General features: G+C 41.2%; 1 protein-coding gene across 6 annotated transcripts in view; it reads left to right on the top strand.

The window, feature by feature from the left end:
• LOC126203424 (apoptosis-inducing factor 3) overlaps positions 1-22,497 on the top strand; it is a 91,223-nt gene extending 68,726 nt beyond the window's left edge. For all 6 annotated transcript variants that reach the window (XM_049937736.1, XM_049937737.1, XM_049937738.1 and 3 more), the window contains exons 10-12: positions 20,047-20,257; positions 21,593-21,786; positions 21,888-22,497. In XM_049937736.1, coding sequence (XP_049793693.1) covers positions 20,047-20,257; positions 21,593-21,786; positions 21,888-21,902 — 420 coding nt within the window. In that variant the 3' untranslated portion in view covers positions 21,903-22,497. The remainder of the gene's footprint in view (positions 1-20,046; positions 20,258-21,592; positions 21,787-21,887) is intronic.
• The last annotated feature ends 218 nt before the right edge of the window (positions 22,498-22,715 follow it).

Below are 22,715 nucleotides of genomic sequence, written 5' to 3'. Positions count from 1 at the left end.
AAAAAGAAAAAGAAAAAGAAATTGCTAATGTGAATTAAAAGTGAAGAGACTCCAAACACAGTCAAACAGAGGGATGAAATATCTACAGTAACTAGTTCTTTTCCTCTCACATGAGACTGAGTGCAAACTGATGCAGTAGTCATAGCACTGAATTGCATTTAGGAGGAATGGGTTTCAAATTGCCGCCAGGTTTCTCCATATTATGTCATTATTTCTCGTCAATTAAGGTGAATGCCAGGATTGTTACTTTGCAAAAGAGATGGACAGTTTTCTTCCCCATCCTAGCTTGAGCTCTGTCTTTATAAACGGGACATCTAACCACAACAGTATGAATACCACGTATGGCAAAGCCTCTTCAAAGTGAAACCTCTGCACCGCTATGATTATTTTTCACAACTATTTTTTGTGAAATTCAGTGAAACAGTTCTTTGCCTTCATTATACACAAACCTACATTGCATGTTTTACACACTGATCTTGTCTGACGCAGTACTAGTGTGGAGAGAGATGGTCCTCTACATGGCATATAGGATGCATTGTCAAAGTGTATTTCTAATGCAACAAATGGCTTGATTCTGTTCTGCTGGATCTGAGACCTCTTGTGATTAGGAGATGAGGGAGATGCTCCAAATATGAGGTCTGTTCAAAAAATTCTTGAACTTTATCCACAAAACCTTCCTTCGCTCACCTATTATTTATTGTACACGGTCTTCTTCGACCTCCACAATTGATACACCACTCCCAGTGCTGTTTCCACTTCCAGAAGCAGTCTCCCCCCCCCCCCCCCCTCTCCGCCCACCCAGGGGGCTAGTCACTCTTTGGTGGGTTCGTGCTTGGCTACCACAGGGCCTTCTTGCTGCTGTTTTTCTCCTCCCTTAGGGGAACATGCCTGGGCTGTTTTTGGAAATATATTCTGCATTTTTGGTAGTCGGTATCAGAATACTCTCCACCGTTTTTCGTTCCTCGTTCCTCGTTCACCTTTTCCTATCCTTCCTCTGCTTTGATGTTTGACGTGCCTCTGTTACGTCTTCCTCCCTGTGCGCTCCTGAAGGCCCACCACCTGACGCACAACAGGTGACTGGGTTGTCAGGAATTCCCAGCCCTGGATCAACAGGTGCGGTTCACGTGTACCCCCTGGTACAGGCCAGGCCCGTGGGGATGGGGGGGAGGGGGGGGGGGGTGACTGCCTGAGCTGCTACCTTCCCAAACTGCCAGTTGGTCCCTGTGTCAGGTGTTCAGGAAGCATGACGTGAGGTGTGAACAGTCATCTAAGGTGGGTGAGCCCCCCTTCTATGAGGAGGAGGAGGAGGAGGAGGAGGAGGAGGGGGGGGGGGACTGTTGGAAGGAGCGTGCCATTGGAGATGCTGGCAGACATGGGGGATTTTCTCGCTGTGAGCCAGTCATCATCTTTGCAGTCAACGACTACCAAACATAACTGGAATGAAGCTCCCGATTCGAAGGCCCTCCCAGGTGCATCACGGTTTCTTGTGGTTTCATGTGCTGAAGACAGTCATTTGCAATGCTAAATCAGTTTCTTATTCAGAAAGGTGCTGATGCAATTGCCGGCTCTGTAAAATCTTGGTCTCATTCACGCAATTTGCTTTTGGAGACTGCTTCTGATTCTCAAACACAACATCTGCTTGCCGTGTCGCTTTTCCACGGCTGTCCTGTTCGTGTCGAGGCTTATAGAACTCTGAATTTTTCCCGTGGTGTTTTTTATACTAGGCTGCTCACTGATCTGACTGAGGCAGAAATCCAGATATACCTCTCTGATCAGGGTGTCATTGCAGTCCATCGGGTGATGAAGAAAGTAGATGCATCTTTAGTGCCTACATGCACTCTTTTTCTCACTTTTCATAGAGTAGTGCTTCCATCAAAGATCAAAGCAGGCTATGAAGTTATCACAGCCCGACCATACATTCCAAACCCAATGCGCTGCTACCAGTTGTAATATAATTAATAAAAAAAGCAAAACTTGAGATGAGGCATCTGTGCATAGACAAAAATCCTTGGACATGTCCGGGTGGCTAAGAATGTTTGCATTTACCAATACCTGCTTAATGTTATTCAAGTCCTCTTGACACTAATCATCCCATAACCAAAGCCTTTTTTTTTTTTTTTTTTTTTTTTTTTTTTTTAACAAGTTGAGCAATGCATCACTATTCATCAGTTCTTGTGGTACGAATTTACGGAAAAACGAAGCTAGTCCTAAAAAAGCTTTTAGTTGTTTTTTGTACCTTGGGGCTGGACAACTGCGTATGGCATCAAGTTTTTTCAGAAGATTAGATTAGATTAGATTAGATTAGATTAGTTTTCGTTCCATAGATCTGTGCTGAGGAGATCCTCGTGGATGTGGAACATGTGATTTTCTTTTTTTTTTTTTAATTTTTAAAGTTGAAATAACAATACTAATAGTATGAATATATACAATATATCATTTGTTTCTATTAAAAAATTCGTCAATGGAGTAGAAGGAGTTGGCCACTAGTAAGTCTTTCAGGCTCCTTTTAAACTGATCTTTATTTGTAACTAAATTTTTTATGTTTACTGGCAAATTATTGAAGATGAGTGTTCCTGAGTAGTGGACCCCTTTTTGAACTAAAGTAAGTTCTTTGAAGAGGTTTCTACAGGACGTCCGTGAATTTACTCCACAAATAATACGTATTACACGCTTTTGGACTCTGAAAACTTTTGTTTGACTTGAAGAGTTACCCCAAAATATTATACCATATGACATTATGGAATGGAAGTAGGCAAAGTATGCAAGCTTTTTCATTTTTATGTCACCTATGTCTGCTAACACTCGAATTGCAAATACAGATTTGTTAAGGCGTTTCTGCAGTTCTGTGGTGTGCTCTTCCCAACTGAATTTATTATCAAGTTGTAACCCCAAGAATTTAAGACTGTCAACCTCTTCTATCTGCTCTTCTTCGTATTTTATGCATATGCTGGGTGGAAACCTCTTACAGGTTCTGAATTGCATATAGTGAGTCTTTTCGAAGTTTAATGTCAGTGAGTTGGCTTTAAACCATTTATTAATATCCATGAAAATATCATTAGCAGATCTTTCTAGAACTACACTTGACATACTATTTATTGCAATACTTGTGTCATCTGCAAACAAAACGAACTCTGCTTCTGGCGGTGTAACTGATGAGAGATCATTAATGTACACAAGAAAAAGCAATGGCCCTAAGATGGATCCTTGTGGGACACCACATGTAATTTCATCCCATTCTGATGATGACTGATGACTTAATTCACTAGTCCTTTGCACTGACACCCTTTGTTTCCTGTTAGTGAGGTATGACTTGAACCATTTTGCAACACTGCCCGTGACACCATAGAATTCTAATTTACTTAAAAGGATGTTGTGGTTCACACAATCAAATGCCTTTGACAAATCACAGAAAATACCTGCTGCTTGTAATTTGTTATTTAATGAATTAAGTACATTTTCACTGTAGGTGTAAATAGCCTTCTCGATATCAGAACCCTTCAGAAATCCAAACTGTGTTCTTGATAATATGTTATTTGTGGTCAGATGGTTGAGCAGCTGCCTGTACATTACTTTTTCTAAAATTTTTGAGAATGCTGGCAAAAGTAAAATCGGTCTGTAGTTTGATGGTATCTCTTTATCCCCTTTCTTGAATAGAGGCTTAACATCTGCATATTTTAGCCAGTCAGGAAATGTCCCAGTTATAATTGACTGGTTACACAAGTAACTTAGAATTGTACTAAACTCACAAGAACATGCCTTAATTAACTTTGTTGATATTTCATCGTACCCACTAGAATGCTTTGTTTTTAAAGATTTTAGGCATTATTTACTGATCCTGAAAGTCCCATTCTATCAATAACAGATATAAAGTACTTGTTAAATAGATTTGCCACACTATGCCCATCAGTTACTAATGTGTCATCTACCCTTAGTGCTATTTGCTCCTGTTCCTTTCTGGTTCTGCCAGTCTGCTCTTTCACTATATCCCATATTGTTTTTATTTTGTTCCCTGACATTGCTATCTTCTTCTCGTAGTGCATTTGTTTAGACATCTGAATTACTTTTTTAAATGTTTTACAGTATTCCTTGTATTTAGCTAAATCATCAGCATTGGAGCTATTCTTGGTCGACAGATACATTTTCCTTTTTGTCTTACAGAAAATCTTTATTCCTTGTGTAATCCATGGTTTTATTATAGACTTCTGTTTAATTAGAGTAACTTTTGGAGGAAAACAGTTTTCAAACATGGTACTGACAATGTTCATGAATGTGTTATATTTTTCATTCATGTCATGAGCACTATAAACATCTTTCCAGTTCATATCTTTGAGCAGTTTTCTAAAACACTCCATTTTCGGTTGATTGACTACTCTCCTGTACTCAGATTTAGCAGTCTTGGTAATCTGCTTAGAATTTACATCTAAAACAAGGAGCTGCATGTCATGATCTGATAGTCCATTTATAACAGGTTTTATGATATGATTTTGTTCCTTTGATTTGTCTATAAAAATGTTATCAATGGCTGTCCTTGAGGATTTAGTGATCCTAGTTGGAAAGTTTACAGTTTGAGTTAGATTGAAAGACAACATTACTAACTGCAGTGAGTGTTTATTGGAAGATTGCATTAGAAAATCTGTATTAAAGTCACCAGCAATCAAAATTTGTTTCTTCCTGTTAAATAACCCAAAAGAGCTTCTAGATGATCTAAGAATAGATTATAATTTCCTGCAGGTGCTCGGTAAATAGTTATTATTATATAGGATCTGTTATGGAACTCTACTTCTGTTGCACATGCTTCTAGATGCTGCTCTAAACAGAATTTATTAATGTCAATGTTCTTGAATTTATGGCAGTTTTTGATAAATGTGGCAACTCCTCCTCCATCCATATCTACTCTGCAGAAGTAGGAAGCTAGCTTAAATCCTATATCAGTGGTCACTTGATGTTCAGAGAGGCAGATTATGTCAATTTGGTTAGATGAATTCATTTCATCGATACAAATGAGTAGTTCATCAACTTTATTTCTAAGTCCCGGAATGTTCTGGTGTAATAAAGATAACTGATACTGCATACTAATGGGATTGTAACTGCTTTGACGAAGATGAACTGGCAGTTTCTGATTACTTTCTGTTAAACACTGTTTAAATGGAGGCTGTAGGATAAAATCTGACTCCTGTTCATCTGTTTTCTCAAACTGAGTGTGTCTGCCAGTCTCTCTTAAAACTCGTTTTCTTTCCCCCTTCTCTATCCTAAAAAAGGCATCCCTCTGACACCTGTGACCACTGGTATTTTACCCCTTGTGCCAGTGTCCCACCTTACGTTTTCTGCAATCAACCCAGACAGTTTTCCCTTCCCTTTCCTATTGAGGTGAAGGCCATGCCTAGTGTAGTCCCACCTATCGATAGCATCTACAGAAATCAAACCAATATGGGACCCTATATCCGTCCTAAGCAGCCACTCCAACTCCAAGTTCACCCTCCCTACGGAAGAGTTCAAATGAGGCCGATCATGGCGTCTCAACACAGACACAAATCCCACACTCGTATGCTTCGTTGCTGATGCTATCTTCACCAGGTCACTCTCTATGGAATATTCAGAGTCTCTGCCAATGCTATTTCCCGGACCACCCACTATAACCACGGCATCCTCCTTTGTGAAATCCTTGCATAAAGCACCTACATCCTCTGTTACCTGACCCAGATCTGCACTAGGCTTGAAAAAGTTTGTGACCTGGTACCCTGGACCTAGATTTTCCTGCAGTAGTTGGCCAACACCTCTACCATGGGAACTACCTAACAACAGAACTTTCTTTCTCTTTACAAATTTCCCTACCTTTTTCAAGTCCTTGAAAGCTTGTTGTGCCCTTTCTACAGCTTCAGCTACATGAGGCTCATCTGATTCTGACTGAGGCAACAGGTCAAATTTATTTTCAAGATTTATGACAAAGCTGCCTGATGCTCTCCTTTGCCTGTTCCCCCTATTACCTGTTGCCACTTCCCACTTCTGTTCACCCTTGTCCCTCTTTAACCTGTCCAGATCCTCCCTTGCCTTGTCTAGGTCAGCTTGAAGAGCTGCAATTTTCCCTTCCTGTTCCAGTATTTTCCTATCTCTACTGCAGATCCTACAATACCACTGGTGAGCCTCATTTATGTCCCCATTTCCCACGCCACTACATTCGCCCCAATGAAAGAAACTACAGCACCCATCACACCATACCCCGGAACTAACGATCCTACAGCATGTCACACACTTCTCACTCATGGTAAAAACAGAAATCGTATAAGCTGATTTAAGTAGTGACTAAAACGTAAACAAAGGACCCTAGAAACTATTCAGGCAGATATAAATAAATTGAAAGAGTACTGAATAAAAATACTGATGATTACATATAACTCACTGTTTACTTAAGATACGCGCGCGTGAAATTAAGCCTAAAATCCGTGCTATAGGTGCGAGAAGGATAAACTTCTTATCCCGTTTAATCTTCTTTAACACTTCACTAACACTTCCACTAATGTAACAACACTTATATTATATTTATACCAACTGGAAACGTTTATCTAAAAGTTTAATTCACTGCTTACTTACGATTCGCGCGCGTGAAATTAGGCCTAGGATTCGCGCTACAGGCGCGAGAAGAAAAATACGCTTCTTACCCCGTTTAATCTTATTTTATACTTCACTAACACTTCCACTAATTCAACAGCACTTATATTTATAACACCTGTACACGTTTAAAAATAGCTTAATAACAACGCTTTTTATAATTATTTAGTGCAGCAAATACTCGGAAGAGTCCGCGTCGGCGCAGTGTTGCGCAACCAGGTAACATACCTTGTTCTGACTCAACATGTCCTAAAAATTTGACTTGCTCCTTACCAAAATTAGACTTTTTTAAGTTAGCTGTTACTCCGTAATCTGCAAATTGTTGAAGCACCTGTTCAATGAGCCTGATACGTTCTAACCAAGTAGGTGTGGCTATTAGCAGGTCATCTACATAGACAGTGACTTTGCTAAGCAATTCTGGTCCTAAAACCTTGTCCAATACATATATAAACACTCCTGCACTAATGTTCAGTCCAAAAGGTAGAACACAGAATTGGTAACCTCTGCCCCCACTTTCTTCGTGGAGCTTTATTTGCCAGTAGGACATTTTGTGATAGAGTATACTGAAATATTTTGTATTGTAAAACCTTAGAAGCTGTTCATCCAAGTTGTCTGGTCTTATGCGTACTGGTACTATAATCTTTATTAATACCTCTGGCATCGAGAACTAATCTTACAGAACCGTCTGGTTTGCTTACTGGTAATATTGGACTACAATAGGGTGAAAATGAAGTTTTTTTATAATTTCCCATTTAATCATACAGTTGATCTCCCCTTACTGCCTCTGGTTTTTCCCATGGAGTTGGATATTACATTACACAAAATGTTTCATGTGGATAGGCTTCAAATTTATATTCATAGTCTTTGACTACTCCTAGCTCCTTTCTGAAAACATTGGCATACTTAAACAAGAAGTTAAAAGTTCTTGTCATGGCATATCATTTAGTACCTGTCATTCACTTAGTTTCTGCTCTACCATTTCGTAACTAACCTCAGTGTTTGCTTCTTGTTCAGCATCAAATTTGTTTGTGAAATACACAGCTGGAAGGGAATATTGTACTACGACATTTGACTCTGGTTTTTTTATCTTACTTTCATCAGGTGTTTCGACTAAATCAGTAGAAAAGGTCTGACCCTTTACATAAAAGTGGTATTTACCATTACCTATGTCAATCTGACTTTTGTACGTTCTAATGTGTCCGTGCCAATAGGACAATTAACAATAAATTTGTCAATTATAAGAAAATTGCATTTCACTGTAAAATGTTCAATTTGTACTGGAATAAGTGCTTGATGCTTAACCAATTTAGTCTTACTGTCTGTAGCAGTCTGCACCTTGCAATTTTGTACAGGAAATGTTGGGAACTTGCCTCTCTTCTTCAATTCACAAAAAATGCATTTGACATTAGGTTGGTAGCTGAACTTGCATCTAAAATTAACTGTCTGTCAATGTTAAATCTTTTCACCTTAATGATTGCTTGTACTTGTTCTTCCTTCACTTTATCTACTATATCTAACTCATGCTGATACAAATCATCCTTGATCACCTTGTTTGTCAAATCTTATGAAACATGTTTGCAACTCTACCTTGCCCCCACTCCCTGAGAGATCAGTAGCCTGGGGCTTTACTACAACCGGCGTAGTGTGATTTACTTCATTACCTGGAGAAATTTCAGTGAGTTGCACTGTGTGTGTACTTCGCAAATTTGTGTCGTTAGCCGCTGTGCAGTTATTTTGCTGCCCAAAAGTTGGCTGTGGTACAGCGTAAGGCATGGCATTGTTGCCACACGTCGGCCACGGCTGCAGCTGAATGTTCCTATTCATATTCAGCATAGGGCCTTGTGATGGTAAATTGTAATTCACTCGTGTGTTGAAATTACGCCTGTTGTTTTGAAAATTTCTTTTAAATTGTTTGTTTTTTCCATTCCTGTTATGGTACTCATTACCTCTGGGTATGTAACTTTGCTGTTGTGTGTACCAACCTTGCTGTGTGTTTAAATCATATTTTACTGACTGATTTACATAATTATGTTGTTGTTGTGCCTGATTTTCTGTTGCTTTATGGGGTACAGGTCTTTCCTCATAGATTAAGTCAATCGAATCTAGCAATGACAGAAAATATTCAGTGTCGTGCTCGGGTGTTGTGACTAATTTTTCTGTAATGTGCGATGGTAAATAACTTCCCAAAAATTTTATCATCTCTACTTGTGATATTTTGTTCTTCCAGTTGCATGTCTTGTTCAGGTATTTTTCAAAGTATCCGCGTATACTATCTTATTTGCCATTGAATGGTGCGGAGTTGAAAACCACGTGTCGGAGTCTTTCTTGCACTGCCTCAGACCAATATTTGTCGAGGAAAGCTCGTTCAAATTGGATGTAAGTGCTGCAACGTTCGACCACTTCGGTTGCCCTTAAGACCACATCACCTTGTGTTTATCCCACAACAAATCTGATTTTCTGTGCTTTCGTCCAGTTGCGTGGAAATACATGATGAAAAACACTGATAAATACTAGGGGATTCATTCTTTTACCTTCGGTAGTGAATGTAGGAAACTGTTGATATCTCAGCAAACCTTTGTCTACAGAAATAGTTGATAAACACATGGCATTTTCGGTTGTATTTATGTTATTATTGTTGTTGCCTGTAATTCTGGCTGGTAATTGTTCAGATATTGGAGTTGTGGATATGTTTACATTTTGTAACCTACAGCTGTCACTGGTACCTGCTGTGGGATTCATGAAAATTTGTGAATAGATACCAACAGGTTGTAGTTTGTTCACTGTAGCCTGTGTATTATTTACATGCATATTTCGAGCTCCAGTAATACTTTCTTCTAAAAGATTGCAGATCCTATTTTCCTCGTCTCTGGGTTAATGTTTACCTTGTTCACGATTTCATTTTCCTTCTCCTGAATAGCCTTTTCTACTAAATCTGTGAATAACTTAAAAACGGTTACTGACTTCTCTGCAATGGTATTACCCTTATCTAGCATACCTGCTTCAGCTTGACTAAAGATATCACTCAGATTTTCATTGATCTTCTCTCTCTACTTCTTAGCACATGATGAGTCAACTTCTAATGTTGCTACCCTTAAAAGTAAGCTCTTCTACAGCTAGAAGTACACCTTCATAGTCTTCATTTAATTTGTTAACAATAGTGGTTTTCTTTTTTACTGTCGAAACCAACTGCATTGTGTGTCTTCAATGTTTCTGTTCGCGTCTGTGATTTTCTTTATGTCTTGTTCCACTAGAGTGTGATGGTCATTAAAAGAATCTACCTTCTGTTTTAACTCCGTAATGTTATTGTTAACTACAGAAAGTACTTCATGCTTTACATGTATTTTCATGTCATTCAATTTTTTATCTATTTCATTGTGAAATTTTTTGGCTAAGTCATCGAATTTCTGAGCGACCGTTTCTTGCAGATCCTGGAATACTTGTTTTTGTTCTTGCTTCATTGTATTTAGCTCTTGTGTAATAATGTTTGCTGCTGTTTTATTATGGTCATATCTTGAGTGAAATGACTGAAATTGGTGTTGATACTATCCAATTTTGTGTTCATGTTGGATAGTAACTGCCATAGCAGTGTGTTAGTTGTACTACTGTGGTTGCTGTCTACTGTGCTTCCCAAGTTAATTTTTTGTGTTGTGACCAAATGGTGTTTGTAATGTGTTGTTAAAATTCATATTGGAATTGCCCTCTAATGATTCATTCATGAGCAGTGTGTCGCTCTGGGAGATGCGCGACGTTGTCTTGTCAATTGTAAACATTATGTCGTAAAGGTCGTTCTGCTGTAGAGCATCGCTATCATTTATCACTCCTGCAACACGTATCTCTGATCTACTTAAAACTTTCTGCAGTAGGCAGGCATGGCGCCTGAACTTCAGTTGCTGGATCCCGCAATTCTACACCATCTTGGCTGATTGCATTTTCGCTATTGCTATCAACAATGGGCATAAATTTCTTGGCCATGTTATATGAATTATTAAAAAATAGAAATTTCACAAAAATGTTAAAAATTTCATACATTAATTATTACACTTGATAAATGCAAATCATGTGATGTCAGAGCCTGTTTTTTTGTCTATTATGATGCTCAAAACTATTGTCACAGTTCTTTGTTTTGCTGACAATTCGTATCACATTGAAAAATTTTTGTAAATTTTTCGCCAATAAAATTCAAGGAAGGAAATAATGAGGAAAAGGTTTCTATCTCCACCAAAAGAGGCGCTACCAAGCGTAACCATGCTAGAAACTTGCGTAGCCGTCCTACCTTTGCTGCACCGAATAAAACGGCCTACTATGGAAAATTTTACATGAATTGTTTCCAATTCTTATTTGTGCTTATCTTAATTTTGTTGAACGATTGGACTTTGCTGACCTAGTTGAAGATGCTGGCAGCAGTGGACTTCCGGGATACCGGTGCTTGTGACTGAAATAATCCACTTTCTTTGTTTTCCTCTTCCCTCAATAAATAAAAATGCTTGATACGTTCTTTAACCTTGTATTATTCACTCATACAATAGAATACATCACTGTCACTCTTAAAACAGAAACAACTGTAAAAAAAACTGAATGATAAAATGTTTTCTTTTGTCTGCACCTTACCACGCATTTATAATTAATGTCTTGCTAATGCATCTGTTCGATCTCTGTTTCATTTTTGCTTTGTTCTTAAATAAATATTAAGTTAACGGCTTCCTGGGGCTCTTTCGTCATGTATTTGTACACAGTGTCACTGTTTCAACCACACTCGAATGTCCTGTCAGCACCCGGCCAAATGTGTAACCTGTGGTAAGGATGCCCATGAGGGCAGTTGTCTGCTTCCTCATCCCCGCTGTATCAAACACAGTGGCGGCCGTGCTGCCTCCTCTCTAGATTGTCTCATGTATCTCAATGAGCAGGCTGTCCAGGAGATCTGGGTAAAGGAAAAAGTGCCTTACCCCGTTGCTTGCAAGTGATTTGCTTGTCGCAAACCGTGCATTCTACCATCTGGCACTTTCAGTACTGTTCTTGCTACATCTCGCTCCATGGCGGACATGGCCACACAGACATGTGACCTCAAATTCAGTTTTGTGGTTATAAAATCACCCAGTGTCATGATAGCATTGCGATTTCCTTGTCCAGCTGTGCAACATGCCACCAAACTTTCGCCTCATCGAACGAAGTCACCTGCTACTACACAACCGGCAGGCCGGAAAGAACGGAAGGAATACTCTTGTGAAGACTTTCTATGTCTGTCAAGCCAATAACCATCTGAGTCTTCCTCTGCCAACTGGAAAGACTCCAAGAAGTTGAGCAAAGGCAAAATTTGTACTCTTTCGCTGACTCGGAGATACTCTACGGCAGTGTCACCATGTGGCACCCTCGCCTGTCCGTGTCGCCGGTATGCACCGCCAACTGTTTTTCTGCCCTGGACTACACAGATCGAAAGACAGAGCCTGCCGATCCCTCTGTAGATCTCACGGATTAGTGTCCTCCAACCTCTGCCCTGTAGCATAGTCTTTGAAGGCTGGCACTCGGCAGCCACATAGGTGACAAGAAGTCATTTTTTTTTTCCTCCTCCCCTTTCCTTGTTATGGCTCTCCTTCAATGGAACATTCGTTGCCTTCGATCAACCAAAAAGGACTTAAGGCTGCACTTAGAATCACAGCATCAGCTTGTTCTCTGTCTCGAGGAAACAAAATTGTGTCTTCATGACCACTTTGAGTTCTTGCATTTCTCCCTGGTCCGTTTTGATGATCTGCAACTTCTCTGTACACTAAAACATCATCCGCGAAAAGCCGCATGGAACTTCTGACACTATCTTCTTGGTCATTTATATATATTGTGAAAAGCAATGGTCCCATAACACTCCCCTGTGGCACGCCAGAGGTTACTTTAACGTCTGTAGATCTCTCTCCATTGAGAACAACATGCTGTGTTCTGTTTACTAAAAACTCTTTAATCCAACAACACAGCTGGTCTGATATTCCGTAGGCTCTTACTTTGTTTATCAGGAGACAGTGCGGAACTGTATCGAACGCCTTCCGGAAAATGGCGTCTAACTGGGAGCCTGTATCTAATATTTTCTGGGTCTCATGAACAAATAAAGCGAGTTGGGTCTCACACGATCGCTGTTTCCAGAATCCATGTTGATTCCTGCAGAGTAGATTCTGGGTTTCCAGAAATGACATGATATGCGAGCAGAAAACATGTTCTAAAATTCTACAACAGATCCATGTCAGAGATATAGGTCTATAGTTTTTCGCATCTGCTCGACAACCCTTCTTGAAAACTGGGACTACCTGTGCTCTTTACCAATCATTTGGAACCTTCCATTCCTCTAGAGCCTTGCGGTACATGGCTGTTAGAAGGGGGGGCAAGTCCTTTTGCGTACTCTGTGTAGAATCGAATTGGTATCCCCTCAGGTCCAGTGGACTTTCCTTTGTTGAGTGATTTCAGTTGCTTTTCTATTCCTTGGTCACTTATTTTGATGTCAGCCGTTTTTTCGTTCATGTGAGGATTTAGAGAAGGAACTGCAGTGCGGTCTTCCTCTTTGAAACAGCTTTGGAAAAAGGTGTTTAGTATTTCAGCTTTATGCGTGTCATCCTCTGTTTCAATGCCATTATCATCCCAGAGTGTCTGGATATGCGGTTTCAATCCACTTACTGATTTAACGTAAGACCAGACTTCCTAGGATTTTCTGTCAAGTCGGTACATAGAATTTTACTTTCAAATTCACTGAACGCTTCATGCATAGCCCTCTTTACGCTAACTTTGACATCGTTTAGCTTCTGTTTGTCTGAGAGGTTTTGGCTGCGTTTAAATTTGCAGTGAAGCTCTCTTTGCTTTCGCAGTAGTTTCCTAACTTTGTTGTTGAACCACGGTGGGTTTTTCCCATCCCTCACAGTTTTACTCGTCACGTACCTGTCTAAAATGCATTTTATGATTGCCTTGAACTTTTTCCATAAACACTCAACATTGTCAGTGTCAGAAAAGAAAATTATGTTTTGATCTGTTAGGTAGTCTGAAATCTGCCTTCTATTACTCTTGCTAAACTGATAAACCTTCCTCCCTCTTTTTATATTCCTATTTACTTCCATATTCAGGTATGCTGCAACGGCCTTATGATCACTGATTCCCTGTTCTGCGCTTACAGAGTCGAAAAGTTCGGGTCTGTTTGTTATCAGTAGGTCCAAGATGTTACCTCCACGAGTCGGTTCTCTGTTTAATTGCTCGAGGTAATTTTCGGATAGTGCACTCAGTGTAGTGTCACTCAATGCTCTGTCCCTACCACCCGTCCTAAACATCTGAGTGTCCCAGTCTATATCTGGTAAATTGAAATCTCCACCTAATACTATTAACATGCTGAGGAAATTTATGTGAGATGTATTCCAGATTTTCTCTCAGTTGTTCTGCCACTAATGCTGCTGAGTAGGGAGGTCGGTAAAAGGAGCCAATTATTAACCTAGCTCGGTTGTTGAGTATAACCTCCACCCACAATAATTCACAGGAACTTTCCACTTCTATTTCACTACAGGATAAACTACTACTAACAGCGACAAACACGCCATCACCGGTTGCATGCAATATATCCTTTCTAAACACCGTCTGTGCCTTTGTAAAAATTTCAGCAGAATTTCTCTCTGGCTTCAGCCAGCTTTCTGTACCTATAATTCTTTCTATCAGTGCTTGAAGTTCCGGTACTTTACCAACGCAGGTTCGACAGTTTACAATTACAATACTGATTGCTGCTTGGTCCTGACTTTCCCCCCGCTCCGTTTGAGGCTGTTGCCCTTTCTGTACTTGCCCGAGGCCATCTAACCTAAAAAACCGTCCAGCCCACACCACACAACACCTGCTACCCATGTAGCCGCCTGCTGTGTATAGTGGACTCCTGACCTATCCAGCGGAACCCGAAACCCCATTACCCTATGGCACAAGTCGAGGAATCTGCAGCCCACACGGTCGTAGAATTGTCTCAGCCTCTGATTCAGACCCTCCACTCGGCTCTGTACCAAAGGTCCGCAGTCAGTCCTGTCGACGATGCTGCAGGTGGTGAGCTCTGCTTTTATCCCGCTAGTGAGACTGTCTTCATCAAATCAGATAGCCGCTAGAAGCCAGAGAGGATTTCCTCCGATCCATAGCGACACACATCATTGGTGCCGACACGAGCGACCATCCGCAGATGGGTGCACCCTGTATCCTTCATGGCATCTGGAAGGACCTTTTCCACATCTGGAATGACTCCCCCCCGGTATGCATATGGTGTGCACATTGGTTTTCTTCCCCTCCCTTGCAGCCATATCCCTAAGGGGCCTCATTACGCACCTGACGTTGGAGCTCCCAACTACCAGTAAGCCCACCCTCTGCGACTGCCCGGATCTTGCAGTTTGAGGGGGCAACCTCTGGAACAGGACAAGCAGCCATGTCCAGCCGAAGATCAGTATCAGCCGGAGACAGCCTGAAACCGGTTCGTCAGACAAACTGGAGAGGTTTTCCGATCAGTCCTCCAGAATGTCTTTCGCCCCCTGCCACACCTGGAGACGACCTCCCACTCTACCACAGGTGATGGCTCAGCCTCAATGTGGGCAGTATCCCAGGCAGCCACAACTGTAGTACGATCGTGGGATGAGTTGGCCATCCACGACAAACCCCTGTCCGGACCCCCACAGTGATGCCCATTGGCAACTGCCTCAAGCTGTGTGACCGAAGCCAACACTGCCTGAAGCTGGGAGCGAAGGGATGCCAACTCAGCCCGCATCCGAACACAGCAGTCGCAGTCCCTGTCCATGCTAAATACTGTTGTGCAAAGAACGTCTGAACTAATCTACAGAGAGCACAAACAATTCAACACAAAGTTCAAATAGTTATTCAAATACAAGACTGCCTAGTAAATGCAGTAATGCTGCTACTTGCATACTGCTGACACACTGCTCGGCGGCAGAAGGCTAACTGTACTCTCAGTAACATACAAAGACTATTTGAAAGAAATAAACAAATGGCAGACGACTACATGACTTTACACGTCACAGATATTAAAATGCAAATCTGCCCCTGCTAATTACGAAACTATACAATGATTTGACGGATTTAACTAAACAAGTGCACTACGAACACTCAAACAAATTTTCAACTTGACTACCACACTTATATGAACACTAAATAAGCCACTTGCTGCTACTTGCGCACTGCTGACACAATGCTCGGCGGCAGAAGGCTCCAGCCTGACAGTAGCAGACGATGTCATAGTGGACACTGTTGCTATCTCCAACACCTTGGGCCACTATTTTGTGGAAATTTCAAGCTACTATCAGTCTGCCTTCCTCCATCGGAAACAAGTCGAGGAGGCTTGGGCGATACCCGTCACTTTTCAGAAAAGTGAGTGTTACAATGCCGCCTTTACTATGAGGGAGCTATATTATGCTCTCACATTCATCCCGATCCTGCGCCCCAGGGCCAGACGATGTTCACATTCAGATGTTGCAGCTCCTTTCTGTTGCAGGCAGGTACTTTCTCCTTCATACATACAACCGTATCTGGGCAGAGGGCACGTTTGCTAGATGCTGGCATAAAGCCATTGTCATACCCATACCTAAGCCCGGTAAGGACAAACACCTTCCCTCCAGCTACTGCCCTATTTCCCTCACCCGCTGTGTTTGCAAGATGATGGAACGTATGATTCATGCCTGGCTGGTATTGTGGCTAGAGTCTCGCAATTTACTATCCATTGCACAGTGTGGATTTCGAACGCACCATTCTGCAGTTGACCATCTCATCACTTTGTCTACCCATATCATGAAGGGTTTCCTGGGGAAATCACAGACTGTGCCACGTTTTTCGATTTGGAAAAAGCCTATGATGGCTGCTGGAGGACTGGTATCCTCCATACTCTCTACACATGGAGCTTCTGTAGCTGCATGCCTCATTTCCTTCACAAATTTTTAGACCTAGTTTCCAAGGTACGTTTTGGTCCTGCCTTGTCGGGCACTTTTATCCCGGTAAACGGTGTGCCTCAGGGGTCTGTCCCGAGCGTCGTCATCTTTGCTGTCGCCATTAACACTATAATGGCCTATCTCCTGCTGGTCATCTCCGTCTCCCATTGCATTGACAATTTCGCCATCTATTGCAGTTCTCCAAGGACTTTACTCTCATTGAGTGGCATCTTCAGTGATGTCTTGATCGTCTTTACTTATGGCGTGTCGACAGTGGCTTCTGCTTTTCCACTGACAAAACCGTTTGTATGAATTTCTGCTGGCGTAATTGGTTTCTCTCACCTTTTTTACATCTTGGGCCCATTGCTCTTCCATTTGTTGCAGCTACGACATTCCTGGGGTTCACGCTTGATAGGAAACTTTCTTGGTCCTCCCACATCTTACCTGGCAGCCCACTGTGTGCAGTCCCTCAATGTCCTATGTGTCCTCACTGGTAGTTTCTGGGAATCAGATACCACTACCATCCTCCATTTGTACAAGACCCTTGTCCATTCGAAACTAGACTATGGGTGTTTTGTTTTCGCATCTGCACGTCCATCCCTCTTATGCCGTCTCAATACTATCCACGATTGTGGCATCCTTTTGGCTACTGGTGCCTTTTACACTAGCCCAGTTGAGAATCTGCGTGCAGAAGCTGCCAAACTACCATTGTCCTAATACCATGGCCTTCTCCTCAAGAGATAAGCATGATGTTTGTCTGCCACGCGTGGCCACCCATCCTATGAGACGCCTCCTTCAATGACTCCTTTGATCGCCACTATGAGGCACGTCCGTTTTCTCTGCTACCTCCTGGAGTTCGCTTTCAGCTCTTGCTCTGGCAGCTTAACTTCACGCTACGTGCCACTTTTCCGATGGGTGTGAACCCTTCACCATCCTGGCTTCGTATGGGGGGTAGTGTTCACCTTGGCCTTCATTCCTTAGGACACTACTTCAGCCTCGCTCTATCGCCTTCAGTTTCACAACCTTAACATAGAACTTGGTGATAGTACCTTTCTTTGTGTTCACTGATGGTTCTTGGACTGACCATGGTATCAGGAGTGCCTTCGTCATTGGTACCAACCTCGGCTTCCGGAACACTGCTCAGTATGTACGGCAGAGCTCTTCACCCTGTGTGAGGCCACGCAGTACGTCCAGCAATGCAGGCTTTTCAATTGTCATCTGCTCAGACTCATCCTTCAAAGTCTCCATGTGCTGGACACCATCCATCCCTTAGTGCAACAGGTCCAGGAAGGCTCTCTCTTGCTGGAGCTACATGATGATTATGTGGGTTCCGTGTCATATCGGTCTGACAGGAAATGAGGCCGCTAATGCTGCTGCCAAGGCTGCAGTACTCATATCTCGGCCGGCTAGTTTTTACATTCTCTCAAATGATCTGTGTGTGTTGCCATCTGTCAGCAGATGGTGTCACTTTGGCATCACCACTGGTCCACCACTCATGGGAACAGGCTCTGGGTTATTAAGCCTCTCCCAGCAGCTTGGCCACCCTACCTTTGGCCCTCTCACTATGAGTAAATCATTTTAGCCGGGTTGCTTATCGAACACTTTCTTTTTAGCTATTGCCATTTGTTAAATGGTGCTCCCCACCACTTTGTGCCCATTGCTTTCAACCAAGACCATTTCCTGACAGAGTGCCCTATTTTAACTACGTACATTCTTGTTTGTGGTTGCCGTGTGACTTATTGGCCATTTTAGCAAACAATGTGCGGGCTGTCAACTGCATTTTACTTTTTATCCATGGTAGCAATATGGTGAAGGACCATTTTTAGTTCAGGACCTCCATTTCTTTATGGTGTATTTATAGACGTTTCTACACATCCCTTTTTTTAGCTGTCTTATCATCCATCGGGTTGGGACTAACATGTATTTTTTTTTAAATTCTCTCTTTGTCTTTTGTTCTACAGTTCTGACATGGATGTGTATGACCCTAGTTGTTTTTGTGTCCTAAAACAAAACAAAAACAGAAACAGTCTTGTTACGCCTCTTGCTAGATAGCCTGAAGCGGCATCTGCGAATTTTCTTCTCTCTCTTCTATCGTTGCAAATCTTTGTTCTTTCAACAGGGTTTTCAACTTTTTTTTATTTCCAAAGTGCACTGGGGCCTGGTCTGGAGAGTACAGAGGATGAGGCAGCATAATGATTCCATTTTTTGTGCAGTAGTCATGTACCAACAGGTATGAATGTGTGGGTGCATTATCATGATGCAAGAGCCATGAATTGTCTTCCCACATTTCACACAGTTTCCTTCTCATATTTTCTCGCAGGTCACAACAACAGTTTGTCCCTGTGGCACGAATTGATGATGAAATAATCTTTGAAAGTCAAAGAAAACTGTCAGCATACCTCTGTCATTTGTGTCAAGCTTGTTTTGGTCTTGGAGAACCCTTCTTGACCCATTGTTAAGATTGAACATTGGTCTCAACATAGACTCTCGTCTTATTACCTATTATGAGTCTCTTAAGGAATGTTTTCATTCTCATTTGTGCAATCCGAAAGCTCTTCACAGATTACGAGGTGAAGATCTTTAACTCTGCCATCTCAAAATTTGCAAACTGTGCAACACAATGTTCTATTCAATACATTCTCTGCCTGGGGACTGGATGTTTGTGTTGTCATATCATCATCATCATCATCATCTTCATCATCATCATCATTCAGGAAGTGCTGAGACTGGAAATGGAAAGACTTGGAACTTGTACGGGTCCTGATGACCACGACGTTGAGCGCCCCATAAACTGACATCGTTATCATCATCATCATCATCATCATCATCAATACAGAATTGAACTATAACTGACAAACGTACATCAATGAAACTTCTGGCAGTTACACATTGAACACAGGCCTGTGCAGGGATGCCAACCGCATTTCGCTCCAGCACACCATTGTAGTGTAATTACGAATGTTCAGGAACTTTTTGAACAGACATCATAAACCATCAGTCACAGAGAGGTCAATTGCTACAAAGCACAGTGAAGGCAGTTTCAACAGTGACATCATGAATGTGCCAGAAAATTCAGTGCCACCACTTTTTGCTTTTTCTGTCAATTGGTTTCCTTTTGGCAGCAATTTGTTTTCCATACTGACAGTTAAAGAAAAAATATCTGCATCTAGATTTATTGTATTAAGTTCGTCACATTCCAGTGGCCTCAGAATGAAAACACCTGTATTTTTGTAACAAATGAAACTGCTTATTAATATTTATTAATAAAAGACATCTTTCAAAAAGAAAAAAGTAGTACCCGAAATTCCAAGAGTCTGCTGTAGAGATGTCACAAATTAAGTATATAACTAAGTCTGGCTTGCATGCCTCAGCACTCAGTGCAACATGACACTAAAAATGTGGGTAACCTTCAACAATCACTTTTCTGCTGCAACTAGTTATTGGCACTGATGCTAGCTACTGCCAGCAATCAAAGTGCCACATATACCAAGGATAGTTATCAATCTTTTATGTTTGGCTTCAGTACCTGCGGACAAATGTTGACGGTGTGTATGCCGGTGGGGATATTGCAATGGCTCCAGTCTTGGGTGGTGAACAAGCTGCTATAGGCCACTGGCAGCTTGCACAACACCATGGTGCTCATGCTGCCCGCAACATGCTTGGTGCTGCCAAGCATCTGAAGACGGTGCCATTCTTCTGGACAATGTTGTACAACAAAGGAGTGCGCTATGCTGGTAAGTAGTTTGTAACTGGCCTTCTTCCATTGTGATGCTAAGTATCGTCTTCCAGATTCCTTAAATTTAATATTAGTGACGATTCATGGATAGTTGAACTGGTCCTCAGTTTCCTCTGTGAAAGTGGTTTTTATTTCTAGATATAAGGTTTCGCTTTACTCCGGGAGCAGGAGCAGGGTGGTTGCGGTTGGGACCTCTCATCATGTCTTCTCGGTCTGGGACCCTGTGACCACTGGCCCCATGGAAAGACTGCCCTTATTTCCAGTTTTTAGATTTGGCCTCACCTTTTATTGTGTTTGTTTTAGCATTGTTATTTTGTAATTTGACTCCCCTGATTGGATCCATCTGCTTTTAGCAAACACACTTTCTTCTGTAACTTAGGAATCATGGGACTGGTGACCTCATCATTTGTTCCTATAAACCCTCTCAGTTAATCAATCAATCAATCAATCAATCATGCACTCAATTTGTTTCATTGTAGGGTTCTCACGCTGATGGCTACGTAAAACTGTGAGTATAATTCATGAATTAAAAACCATGGATAAAGATATGAAAAAATGCTATGAGGAAAAATGACAACTCACTTTACAGAGGTAGTGAGTTTTGGACACAGGGTGAAAACAGACAGATGTCATATGCGTATAGAAAAGTGGCAGGTGCAATTTAATGTGTGACATCATTCTGTCAGACCACCTGACATTTAATCCTCTGTATTCATCCCTTTGGCCTTTCATTTGCTACAAAAGTAAAACATAGTGTCAACTGCCGTCGTCAGTAGTTGTAATCCTGGTGGTGGTGGTGCGGACAGCTGTCAGAAGCTTGTATTTCATTTGAAATGATGTGTGTTCGAAAAATAAGATTATTTTATTTGGGCATGCCACTGTGAAAGACTTAGAGGGCGTACAACATTTCTGGGCTTCCTCTACAGTGCAAGAACGTATTTGAAGTATTACACTTCCACTGCAGTGGAGTTGATAAATTTTGATTTAACTTGTAACAGCATAAGGGCACTGGTCTAGGTTGTAAAACAGCTGCAGCCTGATGTGCCATAGCAAATAGTTCTTAAGTAGTGCAAACAGTCTTACTTATTAAGTGTTGAAGGTGTACATGTATCTTCAAGGATTCATTGTCATATATGGGAAAAAGAGGTTGTCTTTCAGATGAAAAATACTGTTTTTGTAATATGAGAGGTGGCACATTTTGTCTTTCATCTATGTAATCTAAATGTAGCTTTCCTTCTTGCTTACTCATTATTTGTAAGTGTATTTGCTCTTCATAGATTGCATAAAATTTTTCAGACACTGCTAATGCTAATTTTTTTTTTCATTCTGCTAGGCTACGCTCCTTCATATGAAGACGTTATTATAACAGGCAGCCTGCAAGACTTAGCATTTGTGGTGTATTATCTGAAAGGTGATAATGTACTAGCCATTGCCACAATGGGCCGTGATCCTTTGGCAGCAAAGTTTGCTGAGCGGTTAAATTCTGGGCGAAGCCTAACTAGATCAGAAGCTGAGGGTGATGCATGGGTAAGATCTTCATGCTTTGTGGTTGTCTGTTATAAAAACATATCTTTGTGTTATGCTCTTACTGAAGAACAATATTTTTAGCTAATGTTTATTTGTTACAGGTTAATGAGGCATGATTAATGGATTAAACTGAACATGAATGATGCCAAACTGATGCATTTATACTTGGTGCTGACATAGTTCACAAAAAAATATAATATACTTAGAGCTGGTGCTAGCATGTGCAATCTTTTGTGTTCCTTCAGTTAATTTAGCATTTTTCAGAGGCACTGATGAAAAAAAAAGTACCTCACATTTTGTGCCTTGTAAGATTTCTTTGTTCATGTCACTGCAGCTCTGAAGCTTCTTAATGCAGTATTTTCCCCGTGTGTCAAGCATTCCACAAACACCAACAAGTTTATATGGCAACAACTTGTAAGACTACAGTTAATTATTCTGCTATGATATATTTAATGAAGTATTAAAACAGCACCACATTTCATCTGTACTATGTGATACTGTGGAAAATCTGAAACAGATATTTTAAGTGGGAAGCTTTGGTAATATATAAAATTAAAGGCATGCTTTTAGTTAGTTAACATATCTTGTTTCAACATCATAGAATAACATATTGAATCTCAAGCTTCAGGAACTTAAGCTGAACAAACAGGGGGAAATTTTGAAATTAAAGGATTTAGAATGCTTGTGTGTGAGAGAGAGAGAGAGAGAGAGAGAGAGGGGGGGGGGGGAGGGGGAGAGAGAGAGAGAGAGAGAGAGAGGGGGGGGGAGGGAGGGAGAGAGAGAGAGAGAGAGAGAGAGAACTGTAGAAACTCTCGGTATGAATACAAATAGTGAAAGGTGTAAATCAACTTTAGCTAGCAGATAACACTATGTAGTGCATCTACATCTAAAAGAGCAGAAGTTAACATTTGCTGAAAGAATTTAGAATG

The sequence above is a fragment of the Schistocerca nitens genome, chromosome 9, assembly GCF_023898315.1.
Source record: "Schistocerca nitens isolate TAMUIC-IGC-003100 chromosome 9, iqSchNite1.1, whole genome shotgun sequence".
Taxonomy (NCBI): domain Eukaryota; kingdom Metazoa; phylum Arthropoda; class Insecta; order Orthoptera; family Acrididae; genus Schistocerca; species Schistocerca nitens.
This window is presented reverse-complemented; position numbering and strand designations above follow the sequence as displayed.